At 37.6% G+C, this 19009-nt stretch overlaps 1 protein-coding gene across 11 annotated transcripts in view; it reads left to right on the top strand.

The window, feature by feature from the left end:
- The window catches only part of AGK (acylglycerol kinase), an 85987-nt gene that overhangs the window by 31846 nt on the left and 35132 nt on the right, over positions 1 to 19009 (top strand). For 6 of the 11 annotated variants that reach the window (XM_033432313.2, XM_033432317.2, XM_033432319.2 and 3 more), the window contains 7 exons: positions 594 to 633; positions 3451 to 3530; positions 8622 to 8697; positions 14146 to 14238; positions 15954 to 15986; positions 17071 to 17112; positions 17317 to 17411. In XM_033432313.2, coding sequence (XP_033288204.1) covers positions 594 to 633; positions 3451 to 3530; positions 8622 to 8697; positions 14146 to 14238; positions 15954 to 15986; positions 17071 to 17112; positions 17317 to 17411 — 459 coding nt within the window. Of the gene's footprint in view, positions 1 to 593; positions 634 to 1226; positions 1334 to 3450; positions 3531 to 8621; positions 8698 to 14145; positions 14239 to 15953; positions 15987 to 17070; positions 17113 to 17316; positions 17412 to 19009 lie in introns of those variants that run through there. The other 5 variants (XM_004272129.3, XM_033432315.2, XM_033432318.2 and 2 more) reach the window with 3 other exon arrangements.

Genomic DNA, 19009 nt, shown 5'->3' with positions numbered 1-19009 from the left:
CCTTCCATCTTCAAAGCCAGTGAGGTTGCATCTTTCTGACCATCCTTCCATGGTCATATTTGCTGCTGAAGTCTCTGCTTTTAAGGACCCTTGTGGTTTGACTGGGCCCACCTGCATAATCCAGGATTCTCCCCCTATCTCCAGATCCTAACTTAGTCACATCTGCAAAATCCCTTTTGCCACATAAGATAACATTTTCAGGTTCTGGGATGTGGACATCCTTTTTTTTTTTTTCTTTGGCTGAGCCACGCAGCTTGCAGGATCTTAGTTCCCCAGCCAGGGATTGAACTCAGGCCCACGGCAGTGTAAGCGCTGAGTCCTAACCACTGGACTGCCAGGGAATTCTCAGATGTGGACATCTTAGAGGGAGGAGGGATTATCATGCCTCCCATAGTACGGAAACCTAACACCAGGTTTCATTCAGAGAAAGTATTTTTCAAATGTGCCCATGATTTGTTACAGGTCTTAAGAAACTTTGACTTGGGTATTTTACAGGGAAGAGTTATACATATTTCTAAAAATGATGATGATTTGCTTGGATCTGAACCTACTTATTAAAGCTAACGTTCATTCTGTTTTGTTTACTTTGATAGTGATAACCTACTAAGGAGAGCAGCCTGTCAAGAAGCTCAGGTAATGCCATTTAATATGAAACAATTAAAACCCGCCTTATCTCCACTGTGCAGAAATCTCAGGCTGTTCCAGGGGGACTTGCACAGTGCCTTGCATCAGCGCAGCTTGGCTATTTTTTCCCCACTATCGGGGTGAATCAGGCTGCCAGCCAACTCTGAATAGAACTGGAGGAGGTTAACAATCTGGTGAGGAGCAGTTCCAACGCCCACCCCTTTAGACTTGTTTACTTCTGGATTAGTCCAGAGAACACAGAACTGGACTGGTTGGCACTCTGGGAATTTGTTCATGTCTGCAGGTGTCCTTGAAGATCTGGCTAAAGCCCGAATCATCCCTAATCCGAATAACCCCCAAGGATATCAGTTCAGAACAGGTGTTACCTCTCAAAGTCAAATCTTCTTAAAACTGTTGATTCATATTTTTAAAGCCTGTCTCTTTAGCATAACTGATTCAGACCCTCTCCCATGATATTGCACTTAAATATTCATCTATCTAGTTGTAGCTGAATCGTTAATCCTTTCAGGTTTAAGGCCACAATTTTGTTCTTCCCTCCCCTCCAAACGTGTGCGTTATACCTTGCAGATTAATTTGCACGACTGAGTTGCCTTTTTGTTACGTCATTCAGGCATACGATGTCAGAAATACCAAAAAAGAAACATGAAACTAAAAAATGACAAAAGACATGATGCATTTAGTAGGAGAGGTGGGTGGCAGACCTCATGTTTGTTTTTGAAATGTTTCCGTGGATGACAATGACAATAGATACTATTAATAAATTCCTCTCTTTAGTGATTCCCTAACTGTTCTAAATCCGTGTTTCAAGAATTCGATTGCTTTGTTGTTTTTATCTCTTATGGCTCTAAGTTGTTTTGGAAATCAATTCAAATAAACTTTAATATTAAATTTGAGGTGATCTTTACCCCAAGCTAATTTTCCACTAGCAACTGGAAAATCCTCTTGGGAGGGGAAGGCTTTCCCCCTTGAAGGAAGAGTGGTCATGGGGTACTCCCTTTCTTGTGCAAAGTAAATACCTCCACCTCTGTTCTGAACTCCATCTCCTCTTACTTTTCCCACTGTTCTAACTCTCCACTTCCCGACACCCATTTAGCTCCTTCCATCTGAAAAAAGGAAGCGAATTCATCCTTATAGCCCCCTCCCTCTAGTTACTTTTCCTGTCTGTGTCCTTCCCTTTACAGTCTAAATTCTTGAAAGAATATGATTTTTTTTTTTGCGGTACGTGGACCTCTCACTGTTGTGGCCTCTCCCATCGTGGAGTGCAGGCTCAGCGGCCATGGCTCATGGGCCCAGCCGCTCCGCGGCATGTGGGATCTTCCCGGACCGGGGCACGAACCCGTGTCCCCTGCATCGGCAGACGGACTCTCAACCACTGCGCCACCAGGGAAGCCCGATTTTTTTTTTTTAATCTCACATAAACTCACCTCATTGTAGTCTCATGTAAACCTGAGACATGAGTTGCAGGTAGATAAGACTTCTAGAGGCTAAAAACCCAGGACCAGGAGGAATAATCTAGAACTGTAGATCTGGAATCTGGCAGGTTAATTAAATCATTTCTGGCCAAATTCCAGAAATAGTATGGATAGAAAAAGAACAAATTACAATATTTAGAGATTTGGCAGCAAAATGTTAAGATCTAACTCAATAAGAGTGAAAACAGAGTAGTAATTATAACGTACACAGAAACTTTTTACAAAGAAATAGTATGTCTTTCTGAAGTATTCAGAAATAGAAGTTTATTTTTTTTAAAGCAAGAAATAGACAATGGTGACAAAGGATCTCTAGTGGGCTGTCAGGGAGGCGGTAGAGTTGGGGTCAGTTACTTAATAAAAATCTTGGTGTAACTTCCATTTTTCTCCTATATTTACTTTGTGCTTCTGTACTTAATTCTGCCTCCTTGGCCCAGACCTACTTCCCACAATCTAAGACTTGCAATTTTGCCCTCTTTGGGGTTTTCCTATTCTCATTCCTTTTATTGACCACCTTCTCCTCCCGTTACTTCCCATTTTCACTCCTCGCATCTAGTCCTCTGGGTGTCTTAACTCTGCCTCATCATTTATTAGCTCTTTAGAGCTGATAGAGTAGAAGTTTGGAGTTAGATTCATATAAATTCTAGGCTTGTAATTTATTAACACTTTGACTTTGACTGACTTAATCTTTCTGAATCTTGGCTTTCTCATCTATAAACATGGGAATATTTAATACCTCCTTGGTTTCTAAGAACTAAGAATTAATATGTGTGGAAGTGGCAAATACTAGGTGCTTAGTAAATATTAATTACATTTCTTTTCCTGTACCAGTTGATGCTACTTATCAAGGTTGCAAAGAAAGGAGGCAAATAGAGTATTAGATTTATTTTTTATGTGTATAAAGATACGAAGATTAACTGGTAACATGAAGATTCTTCATGAATGAGCTTTAGTAATAAGTTAAAAGAGAAAAAGGTTATATTCTGAAAACTGAAGACAAATTAAACTTCCCTTGTGACAGACTACAGACTTACTGGTTGTAATAAACCTAGTCATATCTTACAGAGAAAAGAAAAGTTACTTACCTTTAGTAGGTGAATGAAGCAGGGCGTTTTATTACAATATAAAATTCAGCTTATTTTCATTAAATAAAGGTGCACTTTTATTGTTGTTGTTTATGGTGGGGTTGTCAACATGAAATCCGGAAAGAACATTTGTTTCCCCAGGGTAGACACCGTATCTGCCAGTAGTAAATTCTTTTGGAATGAAAGAATATCTGTGCTCACTAACTGAATAGAAGGACATTTACTGAAAACTTTTCTTTGTTCCTTTTTAGGTGTTTGGCAGTCAACTTATTCCTCCCAATGCACAAGTGAAGAAGGCAACCGTCTTTCTCAATCCTGCCGCTTGCAAAGGGTAGTTCAGTTTGTGACTTGTTATAGATTTGGTTTTTCTAAGGGGAAGAGAGTCACAGAATACTAGGCAGCTGGTTGGATTGTGTGGAATTGGAGCTACTAGGTTCAGTACCCTGGTAGCAATAAGATTCAATTGTAATGTAGAAATCACGGTTAATCAGATATAACTGTAAAGCTAAACTGATGCCTAGCTAACTGGTCTAATTGAAGTTTAATAATTATTCCAGAATTAACACTCTCAAATCAGTCTTATCTGCCCCCTTGGGAACAACTTCTGCTGCTGTGATGTAAATTATGAGTCCATCTCTGTTACAGGATGTTCAGAGATTGCCGAAAGCGCTGTGGCCTTGTGAGGTCAGAAACATTCTTTCTCAAAGTGGTGAATGTAGAGTTAGGTCTTGGAGGTCAGTCAAGGGAGAACACTCAGTGTTCCCGACTGACGAAATGGCCCATGGGGCGGGGGCCTACAGACAGGAGTGCCGACTAATGTCCTTTGCTGTGTCACAGGAAAGTCTGTAAACTGGTCTGGTTGGCCTCAAGGGGTCATGTGAGGCAACTCTGAGAATTAAGATGTGAAGATAGTTGGGACCTTGGTTGACAGTCATGTGTCCATGTTCATTTATTGTAACAAATGTACCACACTGGTGCAGGATATTGAAAGTGAGGGAGGTTTTTTTTTTGTGTGTGTGTGCGTGTGTGTGTGCATGTGTGTAGGGGAGCAGGGGGTATGTGAGAACTCTCTGTATTGTCCACTCATTTTTACTGTGAACCTAACAACTGCTCTAAAAAATAGTCTATTAATTTTTTAAAAGTACCGTAAGCAAAATAAAAACTTTTTTTTTTTTACATTGCTAGTTAGGTACAACTCTTTCAGTTGGAAAGGTAAATAAGACTTTTGGTGGCTTATAGAAGAAATCATTTAAAATTTAAAATTATTTTTTAAAAATAGTAAGAATTAAAGGGTTGAGGGGGAGAAAAAAGTGATATATTCTATCTAACGGCCAGAACAATTCTTTTTGTCCTGACTGAGGAAAAATTAATAAGTATGTATTAGATTGAATTCTCTAAGTTCGAAGTCAAATGACATTAAGATAATAAGAACAACAACAAAAAGCATAGTTGGGAGTAGCTTCTAAGTGGTGAGGTTAACATTTGAGAGAAACGCAGGGACTCTGAAATAAGTTTCTCTAGTCATTTCTTGGGAGGTAGTGTGTGTGGCTTCACAGATGTGAGGGCTAGTCACGCCTTATTTCTTTTGAATTCAGCAGTTTAAGATATTTACCTACAGGTTGTCTAAATCGGCTCCATTACTCTACCTAATTGAATCATATTTGCCCACCTTTGTTGGAACCACTTCCCGCCCCCATAAACATACCAGTCATAAGGCCTCTTGTTCATTCTTGTTTAAAACCAGCGCTGAACAAAAATATCAACAAAGGTTCTAACACAATACAATCAAAATACCCAAGATAACTAGTCACTGGTGGCCTGTGGGAGAAGCTAGCAGGGAACTGGGTGTATCCTCTGTATACTCTTCTCTGCTCTGTGATACGGTCGGTGTTGCTTAACTTCTTAAATCCTCAATTTACTCATCTGTAAAGTGTGAAAAGTAATAGCACATGCCTTATAAAAATTACCATGTAATTCTTTAGGATTAAATGAGGTAATGCCTATAAGGTATTCAGCATTCTTTCCATTTCATAGTTAGCACCTGATAAAAGAAATATAAGCTGCTGTTCTTGGTATTACTGACCTGTAGGCTGGGTCAGAAGGTTCTCTACTTGGCTCTCCCACCCTGGGATCTCTCCTTTTGCCTCCGTTGTTGTAACTGCTCCAGGTCCTGTTCCTCTAGAGATCTAGTAAGTTAGTAACTTGCTAATTCTCTTGAAATATATGGTAGTTTGTTTAAGCTATAATCAGTCATTTTGAGTTCCTACTTGAGATATTTGCATTTTTAAAAAATGAATAAACTTTTCTTTTAGAGAAGTTTTAGGTTCCGTTTACACTTTTACACGTAAGTGTATTTGCGTTTTTAAAGGTAGGTTCTTGTTGAAAAGTGTAATACCTTTACCTGCAGGCTAGGGTAAGGAAAGTGTTTCTTTTCTAAAGTCATGGTCTCCTTTAACAAGGTGAATCCCTGCAAGCTTCTAGGAAGCAGCCACTTTGAAACTCTCCAGCATCTTTTTTTAAAGCTTTCACTGTTTAACTGTACTATTTTTGTCATCTTGACTCTGACCTGACACATAATTTATAATTTATCATGTAGCTATTTCATTATGTAGTACTGGTTTAAAACTACATTAGAGCTTTAGGAAATAACTGTTTTGCATTAATAAATGATACATTAAGGAGTAATTATTTTGTGTGTGCGTGTGAACCTGCAAATTGCTAGAGGTATAGAAAGTTTTATTTAACTCTGGTGCTATCTCACCCTTAATTATATAATAAATAATACATTTATTACTGGTAACACTTGCTTTTCGATCTTTTATATGGAATATTAGAAGGAAAAAAAATGCCTTCACTTCCACTTTAGAGATTTTCTGTACCTGTGGCCTCACAAAGATGTGAATAAAGGCCCAAATGTTCAAATCTTTTTTCTTTCTTTCTTTTTTTTAATTGAAGTATAGTTGATTTACAGTCTTGTGTTAGTTTGAGGTGTACAGCAAAATGATTGTTATATATACATACATATATTTTTTTCAGATCCTTTTCCATTGTAGGTTATTATAAGTTATTGAATATAGTTCCCTATGCTATACAGTAAATTCTTACTGTTTATTTTATATATAGTAGTGTGTATCTGTTAATCCCATACTCCTACTTTATCCCTTCCCCCTTTGGTAGCCATAACTGTTTTCTATGTCTGTGAGTCTGTTTCTATTTTTAAATAAATTCATTTGTATTATTTTTTAGATTCCACATATAAGTAATATCATATGATATTTGTCTTTCTCTTTCTGTCTTACTTCACTTAGTATGATAATCTCTAGGTCCATCCATATTGCTGCAAATGACTATTTCATTCTTTTTATGGCTGAGTAATATTCCTTTATATATAATGTATATAATATATTCTACACACAGAAACACACACACACACACTTTATCCATTCATCTGTTGATGGACACTTAGGTTGCTTCCATGTCTTGGCTATTGTAAATAGTGCTGCTATGAACACTGGGGTGCATGTATCTTTTCGAATTAGAGTTTTCATATTTTCTGGATATGTGCCCAGGAGTGGGATTGCTGGATCATATGGTACTTCTAGTTTTAGTTTTTTAAGGAACCTCCATACTGTTCTCCATAGTGGCTGTACCAATTTACATTCCTACCAACAGTGTAGGAGGGTTCCTTTTTCTCCACACCCTCTCTAGCATTTATTCTTTGTAGACTTTTTGAGGATGGCCATTCTGACTGGTGTGAGGTGATACCTCATTTTACTTCTACAAATCTTATTTGTTTTTTTAAAATTAATTAATTAACTTATTATTTATGGCTGAGTTGGGTCTTCGTTGCTGCGTGCGGGATTTCTCTAGTTGCGGCGAGCGGGGGCTACTCTTCATTTCAGTGCATGGGCTTCTCATTGCGGTGGCTTCTTGTGTTGTGGAGCATGGGCTTTAGGCGTGCGGGCTTCAGTAGTTGCGGCTTGCGGGCTCTAGAGCGCAGGCTCAGTACTTGTGGTGCACGGGCTTAGTTGCTCCACAGCATGTGGGATCTTCCCAGACCAGGGCTCGAACCCCTGTCGCCTACATTGGCAGGCGGATTCTTAACCACTGCACCACCAGGGAAGCCCAAATCTTATTTCTTAAACTAACTCAGAGGAGCTTATAGATGTGTTGTAAGTGATTAATACAGCTGATTGAGACTTCACCAGAGTTTTGCTTCTCAGAGATAGATCTAATCCACTTCCACCTGACCCTTTCTTGTCAACCTAGAAATGAAAGCAACCCTGCAAGGAGAAATGTTTACAGTATCACTAGCTCGCCTTTTATTGTTGGGTTAAGCCCCAGAAATGGTGATCTGGAAAGGAGAAATTTCCGTTTAGCCTTTCATGTTCATTCTTACAAGCATTCAGAGCTGTGGAAGAGGGAGGATATGTTTGTTTAATTTGCTTATTACGTGCTCAGGTGTGCCCTTGGTTCAAGGTATGTTTTTGGTTCTTGTAAAAATTTGCTCAAGCTTCTCAGTTTCTATTTTAATTCATAATCAGAAATGTTTTATGTTCTGTGTTCCATTTGATAGCTATTTCTTTTTAGTTTAAAGAATGTTGAAGTTGGTCTGTGCATAACTCTACATGTTCCTCATTCACTACCTTTGTGTCTGTTTCTAGTATAAAATATTCTGAAGAAAGTTGAAGCATGCATCACTGATAAAAAATAATAATCTTTCTGAAAGAGGACTGAGTAAATGTGGATGTAAAAGTTAGATGTTTGGTGTTGATTGTTTTGAAAGTACTAGTTTTTGTTTTTGTTTTGTGATGTGATAGTTGAAAATATTTGGGTAAAAGACAAGTCAGCTGATTGGTATGTTTTAACATTTGTTCAACTCTGAGACTCTGCAATTGGGGACTTTTTTGCAGCTTCTGTATCCCTTGATTTCTAGTACATTCTCAGTCAGCCACTGGAATGTAAATAAGTTCCGTGAGGGCTTATTACATTATACCTCAGTTACATGTATTTTTGTCTGCCTTGTCCTGTTGTTTGCCCAGTTCCTAGATGTGTCTAGCACACAGCAGAGGCTCAGTAAGTGCTTGTTGAGTGAATCAGACATTGTTGCCTGAGTGGAGCCGTATCCAGTGTACACACTTCCTCTAGAGGAACTAGATTGTGCACTGTAAGCATCCCACATGGGTGAGAGCTTATTGTATTAGACGAGGGGCAAAATCTTGGAGGCCCCAGAGTGAAAGAGTCCACGTTTATATCCAGAGAAACTCATTACTCTTCACTAGCCTTCCTGTCCTTGAACAAATAGAGGAAACGTGTTCTCTACGCTATGTCTTGTTCTCTTCTAGAGAAGCTGGTTGGGCTTTTTATATTTCCTCTTGAGAACTTGTGTTAAAATATTTGTGTTTTTCTCCTTTGTCTACAGCAAAGCCAGGATTCTATTTGAAAAAAATGCTGCCCCGATTTTACACTTATCTGGCATGGATGTGACTATCGTTAAGGTGAGAACTGCTCTAGAATGTTGATTTTATCCAAGCTACCCCTCCTTGTAACATATCCTCTTCTCTTGACTTCTTAGCAAAAATCACTTATCACTTAGAAGATAAGAACAGAGAAGTCAACGTTGTGTTCTTCTTCTGATAATTAATAAGATAATATTGTTTTTTCCAACCACGGTCAGCTTTTCACTTTCAGAACAGGATTAAATGGAGCCATGAACTTGGCTCCTTTCATCTGACAGATAGGACGTGGAACTATTGTCTCTTGGAAGATGAAAGTTGTTACAGCTGTAAGAATTCTTTTTCTGACTATTAAAAAGAAATTTCAAGTTTGAGTAATTAATTTCTTGGTAGTTCTGCAGACAGGTAAACATTTTCTTTCTGGTGAGGAATTATTTCAGGTGAGGAATTTTAAGTGGTAAAGCTTTAGAATTTTCGAGATTTGGGTAAGAAGAAATGGGGACAAAAATAAATGAGAGGGAATTGTGCTATTTTAGAAGATGCCTCAAGACTCCACTTTCTTGACTTTAAGTGCTATGTGTGTGGTATGTACATAGGTGTGTGTACTTGGTGAAAGTCACTGTTACCATGTTTGTAAATCTATGGTATACCAATTTTTAATATTACACACTTTCATTAAATCATAGAGATTGAACGGTCATTTAGTCCAGTTGACCATGCAATGTTGATGAACTCTCCTCTCCAGCTTGTCCGAGGTGTGGTCTTCTAGTTGTCTGCCTGCAGGGATGGGAGAGTGGGGAAGAAAACTGACATTTATTTCAGGACCTGTAATGCATATTGCAGACTCTACGTATGAGAGATCTGAGAATGGTTATTTAAGACCAATATTTGTTTGTTCCTGGAGTGTTTGGTTGAACTCACAAGGAGAACCATCTGGGCCTGGAGCTTGCTTTGAAGGGAAATTTTTTTGTATATTAACTTTCTTTAATGGCTGTAGAAGTACATCAGGAAGTTCTGTTTCTTCTTGAATTAATTTTAGTAAGGTAAATTTTTTAAAGGAATTTGTGAATTTCATCTAAGTTTTCAAATTAATAGGCATCAAGTTGTTCATAATATCTTCTTTTTAACTTTTAAATTTCTGTGACATCTGAAATACATCATTTTCTTGCTCAGTATTGTTTTATTGTTTATTTGTGCTTTTTTTTTTTTTTTTTTTTTTTTTTTTGCCTGCCAGTCATGTGAGAGATGCGTCAATTTAATTAATCCTTTTTGCCGAGAACCATTTCTTGGCTTGTTGATCCTTTCATTTATGTTTCTTTCATTAACTTCTGGTCTGTCTTTATTGTTTCCTTCATTCTACTTTCTTTGGCTTTTTTTCTGCTGTTCTTTTTGACATTTTAACTTGGATGTTTATTTCATTAATTTTCACCCTTCTTTCCTGGTGTTTTCTTAGAAAGCTATAAACTTTACTGCTTCAGCTGCATCCTAGGAGTTTTGGTATATAATATTTTCATTATCATTCATTTCTAAATGTTTTCTAATTTTCATCATGATTTTTGTTTGACCTATGAGTTATTTAGCATGTTTTAAAATTTTCAAATCTAAAGTTTTCCCACATCTTTTTGTTAATGGTTTCTGATTTAATTGTGTTATGGTCAAAGAATGTAGTCTATATAATTCCAGTATTTTAAGTTTATTGAGATTTGTTTTATGGCCTAGCATGTGGTTTGTTTTCATAAATGTTTTATGTAGGCCTAAAAAGAATATATATCAGTTATTGGGTACCATGTTCTATATATGTCCATTCAGTCAAGTCTGTTAGTTGTGTGGCTCAAATCTTACATGTCCTTACTGATTTTTTCCTTCTGTTTGAACTATAGATTACTCAGAAAGAAGTGTTAGAAATATCGCACTAGATAGATTTGTCTGTTTCTCTATGTAGTTTTATCCACTTTTGCTTTTTTATATTTTGAGACTGTCAGTAGATGCATTCACATTTCAAATTATTTCATTTTTCTTGCATGTTGACACTGTCATAGAGTTACTCTCTTTAGCACTAATGCTGTCCTTTACTGTAGTCTATTTTATTTAGTATTGTTAGTACCCATACTAGCTTGCTTTGATTAGTTTTTACCTGGTATAATTTTTACTTATCTTTACTTAAGCCACTTTGTGTCCTTATATTTTAATGCATCATTGGTAAAGGCATGAAAACAGGATATTTTAAAGATCCAATGCTTTTTGTGTGTGTGCCTTTTGACTGGACCATATAATCCATTAACATTTATTGTAATTGTTAATGTATTTAGATTTATTTCTATACCAGTTATCTATTGCTACATAACAAACCGCCTTGACAACAGTTTTTCTGCTTACAATTCTGTTGGTCAACAATCCGTGTTCAGAGCTGTTCTTGTGTTGGTCTCACCTGGGCTCCTCAGTGGCTTGTCTTTTCATGACTTGATAGCTTATTTATTTCCTTTTCTCACTGAATAATATTCCATCATGTAGATGTACAACAGTTTGTTTATCCATTTACCTATTGAAGGACATCTTGATTGCTTCCAGTTTTGCAGTTATGAATAAAGCTGCCATAAACATTTGTGTGCATGTTTTTGTGTGGACATTATTTTTCAGCTCATTTGGGTAAATACCTAGGAGTGCAGTGGCTGTGTTACATGGTATGCTTAGCTTTGTAAGAAACTGGCAGACTGCTTTCCACAAGTGGCTGTACCGATTTGCATTCCCACTAGCAATTAAGGGGATTTTCTGTTGCTCCACATCCTCATCAGTATTTGGTGTTCTCAGTGTTCAGGGTTTTAGCTGTTCTGATAGGTATACAGTAGTTTCTCATTGTCTCAATTTGCAGTTCCCTAATGACATATAACATTGAGCATGTTTTCATTGGTTTATTTTCCATCTGTATATCTTCTTCAGTGAGGTGTCTGTTCAAATCTTTGCTATTTTAATTGAGTTGTTTCTTGTTTGTTCTCTTATTGTTGAGTTTTAGAGTTCTTTGAACACAAGTTCTTTATCAGATATGTGTTTCAAAAATATTTTCTCTTATACTGTCTTTTAAAGCTGTGTTTGTTTTCGTTCTCTTAACAGTATTTTCACGGAGCAGAAGTTTTTAATTTTAAAGAAGTCCAGCTTGTCAGTTTTTTTCTTTTGTGGCTCTTGCTTTTGGTGATTTATCTAAAAACTCATCAACAAACCCAGGATCACCTACATCCTGTACTGTGTGATTTTCTAGAAGCTTTATAGTTTTTTATTTGACATTTAGGTCTATGATCCATTTTCAGTTAATTTTTGTGAAAGGTATAAGGTTCACGTTTTCTGTATCATCAGGCCACTCTTTATCCTTTCTCTTTGTTGCATTTGGAATTTTCCTCTTAAGATCAGAGCCTCAAATGTGTCATCCCTATTAATGTAATCTTATAAATTATGGTCTGTTAAATCTGTCAATATCCTTTTGAATTTTGGTTCTTTCATTCATGTACTTATTCATATTTATCAATTTGTCTTGCAAATATTTGAGTGACTACTACAAAGTAAGCTCTGTTCTACTTTGTAGTAGTTGAGGATGCAGTCTGAACAAAACAAGTTTTCCCTCTCTGTCCTCAAAGAGCTTCCACCCAAAGTGTGAAAAGGAGGGATACAGATAAAACACATACACAAATAAACATATGATTTGTCAGATGGTGATGAGAGCCAAGAAGAAAAATCAAGCAGGGTAAGGAGACCAAGAGTAATGGTGGTGTTAGTTTAGTTCAGGAGGCCAAGGAAGGCCAGTCTGGTAAGATGACCTTTGGAAGAGACGTGGGGGAAATGAGTGAGTCATGCTGGTAGGTTGGGGAAAGCATCCAGGCCGAACGTACTGCACATTTGGAGGCTCTGCGGAGGAGTGTACTTGGGGCTTGAGGAAGAGTGAGAGGCAAATGTAGTTGGAGGAGAATGAGCAAGGGGAGACAGGAGAAAGGATGAGGTTGAAGAAGTTAGGAGGGGCAAGATTGTCAGGTTTGTATCGTTTACGCATTCAGTCAATTACCTTTCCTCTCTGTTGTTGATAAAGTGTTGTGTAGGAAAAGGCTGAATGGAGAGCCCTAAAGAAATGTCACCAGGAATCTACCTACAATTTGATGTCCCTCCACTGAGCATCTTACTTTGAACGTAGACATTCAATTGGTAATCAGTTCACCCAGTTGTATTCTAGTGTATTGTTCCCACCTATCTCCGCCTTGTCCCCAAGGATATTATCAAATAACTTGCCAGGTGCCTTGCTGAAGACCCAATAGAATGTCTGTCTGGATTTCCTGATCTTCTGATCTAGTAATCTGTCAAAGATGAGGATACTCTGAAATGCCTTGTTCTCGGTGAACCCATGCAGATTCCCAGTGATCACCTATTTCGGGGTGTTCACAAAGCATCCTTTTAATCAGGATCAACATATATTCTCTCTTTTAAAAAAAATATTTATTTATTTTTGGCTGCGTTGGGTCTTCATTGCTGTGTACGGGCTTTCTCTAGTTGAGGCGAGCGGGGGCTACTCTCCGTTGTGGTGCACGGGCTTCTCTTGCTGTGGAGCACGGACTCTAGGCGTGCGGGCTTCAGTAGTTGTGGCATGTGGGCTCAGTAGTTGTGGCGCACGGGCTTAGTTGCTCCGCGGCCTGTGGGATCTTCCTGGACCAGGGCTCGAACCCGTGTCCCCTGCATTGGCAGGCAGATTCCTAACCACTGTGCCACCAGGGAAGCCCCTATATTCTCAATACAAATGGTGAGGCTTACATACCATTTAGTCACCATTTTGTGACTGCTTTGAGCCATACCTATATTTCTTTATGTACAATCATAGCAAAACCACAGTAACCGTTTATGTAGTACAGTGCCAGTTAAGAACAGTTACCTTGCTAGTCGCTTTTCATACTGCTTTCCAACAGTATTAGGAAGAAGCACTTTTCCCTTCCTCCAGTACACATGATTTCATTGATAAGGAAATTAAGATCCTGAGAGTTTAAGGCCACTCAGCTAAAAAGTAGCAGAGTTGGGATTTAATCTGGGTCTCCTGGGCTCTCAAATCTGTGCTCTTTTTATTACATCTGTTTCTCCTTATTTGCACATACACTTGACTTTCTGCTTGCAGACGAAAGTCACTGGGTAAATGATGTAATAATAGAACGTGCACTGGACTAGAAATGATTCCTCTGACTAGCTGACTGTATAACCGAGACAAATCACTAGGTTTGAGTTTTATTTTTAAAGTAAGGAGCTGCCTAGATGGTTTCTGAGGTCCCTTCCAGCTCTAAAAATATAAAACTATAAAAACCATACATAGTTGCTTCGTTAGCTGTTTAGTTTCTCATGTATATCAATTATGTAGAATTTAAGAAAAGGTTCAGTGTGAAACTTTAAAGAAAATATCCCATATTTTTAGACCTTTGGGCCTGTGGCTCTGGGATGATAAATTTACCAAAGGCTTCCTTTGTATTGCAGACAGATTATGAGGGCCAAGCCAAGAAGCTCCTGGAACTGCTGGAAAACACAGATGTGATCATTGTTGCTGGAGGAGATGGGACTTTGCAGGAGGTGTGGCCGCTCTTCTCTTTGAAACCATTTTGAAAGGGAGGAAAATAGAAATTAGGTCTTGGAGCAGTGGCGTAAAGTGGTTATAATTTAAGGAAATTATTTCTTTGTAATCCATTCTTTTTAGGATTGTTTCTCTCTGAAACAAGTATAGCATTACATTTTTCTCATGCACTTTTATTTCATTGCTTCGTATAAATTCTATACCCAGCACATAGAAGGGTTTTTGTTTTATCAGATTTAAGTCGGTTAAAATGGAATAAAACAGGATACAAAATGGTGCTGGGTGTGAAATGCTTTTTATATTTTGAAGACTCTTATGAAGTAGCCCTGTTTGTTAGGGAATCACTGTTTCAATTATGGGAAGGTTTCTTGTAAAATAAACTTAAATAACAATTGCCTTTTTAAAAAATGTATCTGTCCATTCTCACTTCATTTCCATCCCATGTAATGTTATCTCCTAATGGTACATTTAGAGGCAGAGGTCTACATGTTCCGATGTATGCGTTGCTTTTGTTCTGCAATTCCATTTCCTTAATGCTTGCTTTGGTCCAATAAGGACAGTAAGTATATTGCCCTGGAAATGCTCTTCTTTACCAGGGCAATAGACTAGAACCTACATTATGTATTGGAAACCCCTAAAGGGCCCAGTGCAGGTGCCCCTCCCACTCAGTCACCCCATCCTGTGTACCATAAGTCACATCCATACCTCGTTTCTCATTGTCTTTTGCCTCTATTTTGGTGGTTTCATTGGTGTTCAGGGACCAGGAGCTGTAACAGTGGACAGGGCACTGTCCTGTGTTTGAGTTAGCAATCATGTAAGCCTTAGTAAACTTCTTTTAAAAAGGCTGTGCTAATGATCTTTTAATTGTGTTTATGGATTTTTAATGAAGTGTGAAGAATACAGATAGCATGCCAACAAAGTAATGAAGTGGAACTCACGACAGCCCCATTTAATCCCGAAACTCAGTGAGGCGGGAGATGCGGGAGAAGATTGGCTTTTGCCTTGACTTCACAAAATGTTTTTAAGAAAGAAACCAAATTGTGTATCTGGTATAATCTAGTCATCAAAATATGCTCTGGTTAAAAAAAAGAATTGGAGGGAAATATAGCAAAATATAAACAACTGACTAATGATGCCTGGTGGGTTTATGAGGAAGTATTTTTTCTTCAGGTATTTTTCACAGTTTTTACAAGACCATGGGTATTATAGTTTAAAAATAGAAAATAAATTAAGTAAAAATTCAAATTAAAAATGTCTTTTTATAGAGGGAATACAATCTCCCTTGTCTTCATATTCATCAGTAAGAAACATTTATTGAGAGCAGGCTTCTCTCTGAGTGTAGCAAAGTGCTGTTTTTTTCCCGATATGTGTACTTCATAGTAGGAAACTAGTATCTTTAGTATAATTGATGTGTACATCACATTTATGCCCATCTTATAGAACTTAAAACGTAATTTTACTAATATAATGTGGAAGTTTTATAATTATTTTATCTTAGCCTTTATAGTACTATTGTTCCTAGGTGGAGAATAAAATCTAATCTAGCTCTGATCTTATTGGAGAATAGTTTGTGCTTTAAGAGCCAATACATCTTTTGACATAGTTTCTAGGAAGAAAACAGGAACAAGTTTGTGGTCCATGAAAATTGAATCCAATTCTTTTATGATAAAGGAAATACAAGTTGTTCGTAATAATTTTTTTAAAACATTTGTAGGTTATAACTGGAGTTCTTCGAAGAGCAGATGAGGTGAGCTTTAAAATAAGAATCATTGCATTTTGACTTTTACTTTCCTGCTTTAATCTCTCTTTATTTCTTTCTTTTACCCTTTCTCCCCTTTTTATATTTTAAGATGGGCACAAGTTGTGCTTCCTCAGACTTTAGAAAATAAAGTACTTCTGCCTATGTCATAGAACACTTTTATTAACTCATGGTGGACTTTTCTGCTTTGGGGATCCAGGGTATCCAATGGCTTTTACCAAGAGTTGTTTAAAATATAAAATTTCCCTATAGAATCTTTTCTTCAAAGGATTCCTTCATTAATAAATTGTGGTATATTCATATATTGGGAGCCATACAACAGTTAAAATGAATGAACTAAGTTTATAAATATCTACATGGTAAATCTAAAAAATATTCAATAAAAAAAGGCAGGTTGCCAAAGTATTTTATGCATTTCTATAAATTTTTAAAATTCAGAAAACAAAGATACTCTTAATAGATGCCTAAACTATGTAGTAAAAGGGTAACAATGTGAATGGAAAGGAATCACACCCACCTCACGATAAAGGCTTCCTCTGGGAAGGGAAAGGGGAGTAGGATGAGAAGGGACTTGAGTTGTATCTGCATCACTTTATTTCTTAAAACTCTGAAGCAAATATGGCAAAATGTAATATTTGTTAAATCTGGGTCTTGGGTACATGGGTATTCGTGAGATTACTTTAAATTATTGTAGAAAAGTGTGATAAAATATTTTATAAGTAACAACAAGAAAGAAGATCCTTCCCAGTCCCTTTAGTAATAGTAGACTGAGCTCAAAACAATCTTTAGGAACCTTACGGTATCTGTTTATTTGTGGCCTTTAATTAAGTCCTCTACTATGCCATTCTTCTGCTACTTGACCTTGCTTATTCTCTTAGCCTTGTTTATACTTGAGGTAGTTTATAAGGCACTTTCACCTGTCCTCAGTCACTGTACAAATGTTAGACATTTTTAGTTGAATTCTATCTGCAACTTTGTCAAATAGCGTGGCAACATAATACAGTCTGTCACAATCATGCATTTATCTAATATCTAAGACCCCCATTTTCTTAACCAAATTTCTTTCAACCAGTTGCCATTAGTGAGCACCCAAATATTCCTTCCAAATTTGAAGGTATGTTGTTTTCATGAGCTGCCTTGTTCTAGAACCTGCTTCCTCAGTATTACCTGGTTGCTTGTCTAGGGGTGTGGGAAGGAAGGCTGGGAGGCAGGCCCAGGGTCAGTTACTTTGTCATAGGGGATACACCTGTGCCTCTCTGTTCAACCTCATTTTCTGACCATAACAATAAAACTTTGCTCTTGTTTTCTTCCTCGCCAGGCTACCTTCAGTAAGATTCCCATTGGATTTATCCCACTGGGCCAGACCAGTAGTTTGAGTCAGACACTCTTTGCCGAAAGTGGAAACAAAGTCCAGTAGGTTGTCAATGTGGGATGGTAGCATTTGTGGGTAAGCGAGCCTGGGAATGGAGAATTCACACGTGTGATATAATTTTCTTTTTGAGTTTTGATAGCCTGAAACTTCAGATCATTAAGAGGAAGAGATCAGAGTTCAAGCGTTGGGTTGATTGGGAAGTTTCTCTGTTGGGTTGCGGGACCCTGGTGATCTCATGTTAAGTCCTCAGGTCAGGTATGGAGATGAATACTGATGTCCTTCTGACACTTATGAAGGTAGCTTCGCTGATCCAAGCATACTGTTTGTGTGCTTTTGTGTTGTAAGATTCTCTGGTGAAGACATACTTGCAGTGATCATTTGTTTGCTTTAAGTGTGTATGATGACAAATAGCAAGTTCCCTGCGGAGACTGGGCCAGCAGCAGCCTTGGCTCCATTACCTTGATAATATAAGTAGCTAAAACCAAATATAGTTACGTCCTTTAGGGAATGCCAAAAGTGGAAGGCAGTGTGGATAAAGTAGACAGAGGAAGTAGTGCAACCCTGACATTAAATTAAATTGTGAGTCTAACAGTGTCCTCAGGAGTCAGGCAAGTTGCTATTATTGCTCTTTTCTTTCAAAAGCATTATGTAAACAAAGATTTAGTCTTTCAGGAAGATGGGAGTCTTGAATTTGAGTCATGGCTTTGACAATGATTAAAAATGTAATCTTGGACAAATCATTTTCAGGCAGGTTCTCATTGTCAGTTGCCTGATCTTTAATGTAAGCTTTGTGATACATTGGGGGAGGTCAATAAAAAGTATTTGTTGAATGAATGAATTGAAATCTTCTCAAGACATTTCTTTTTATAACCTTCTAGAATCAATAACAATAATAATACTCAGGTGATTTTCTGTTTTGGATTTTTTTTTTCTGCTTTGGGATTTTTATTTTAGATTGAGGTATAGATGACAAAGCATATTAGTTTCAGGTGTATAACACGATGATTTGATATTTATATGCCACCACAATAATTATAGTTAACATCTGTCACCATTCAGTAGTTACAGAATTGTTTTTCCTTGTGATGAGAACTTTTAAGATATACTCTCTTAAAAACTTTCAGACATGTAATACAGTATTATTAACGTTAGTTGCCATGCTATACGTTCCATCCCCATGACTGACTTATTTTTTTTATAAATTTATTTATTTATTTATTTATTTATTTTTGGCTGTGTTGGGTCTTTGTTTCGATGACTGACTTATTTTATAACTTGACTCCCTTTGCCCTTTTTACCAACCTCCCACACCCCACCTCTGACAACCATCAATCTGTTCTCTGTATCATCTATGAACTTGATTTTTTAAAATTTTAATTTAATTTAATTTATTTTTTGGCTGCATTGGGTCTTCGTTGCTGCATGCAGGCTTTCTCTAGTTGCTGTGACAGGGGGCTACTCTTCCTCGCGGTGCACGGGCTTCTCATTACAGTGGCTTTTTGTTGCGGAGCACGGGCTCTAGCGCACAGGCTTCAGTATTTGTGGCGTGTGGGCTTCAGTAGTTGTGGCTCGCGAGCTCTAGAGTGCAGGCTTCAGTAGTTGTGGCGCACTGGCTTCAGTAGTGTGGCTTGCAGGCTCT

This window comes from Orcinus orca, chromosome 9, assembly GCF_937001465.1.
Source record: "Orcinus orca chromosome 9, mOrcOrc1.1, whole genome shotgun sequence".
NCBI classification, from domain to species: Eukaryota; Metazoa; Chordata; class Mammalia; order Artiodactyla; family Delphinidae; genus Orcinus; species Orcinus orca.
This window is presented reverse-complemented; position numbering and strand designations above follow the sequence as displayed.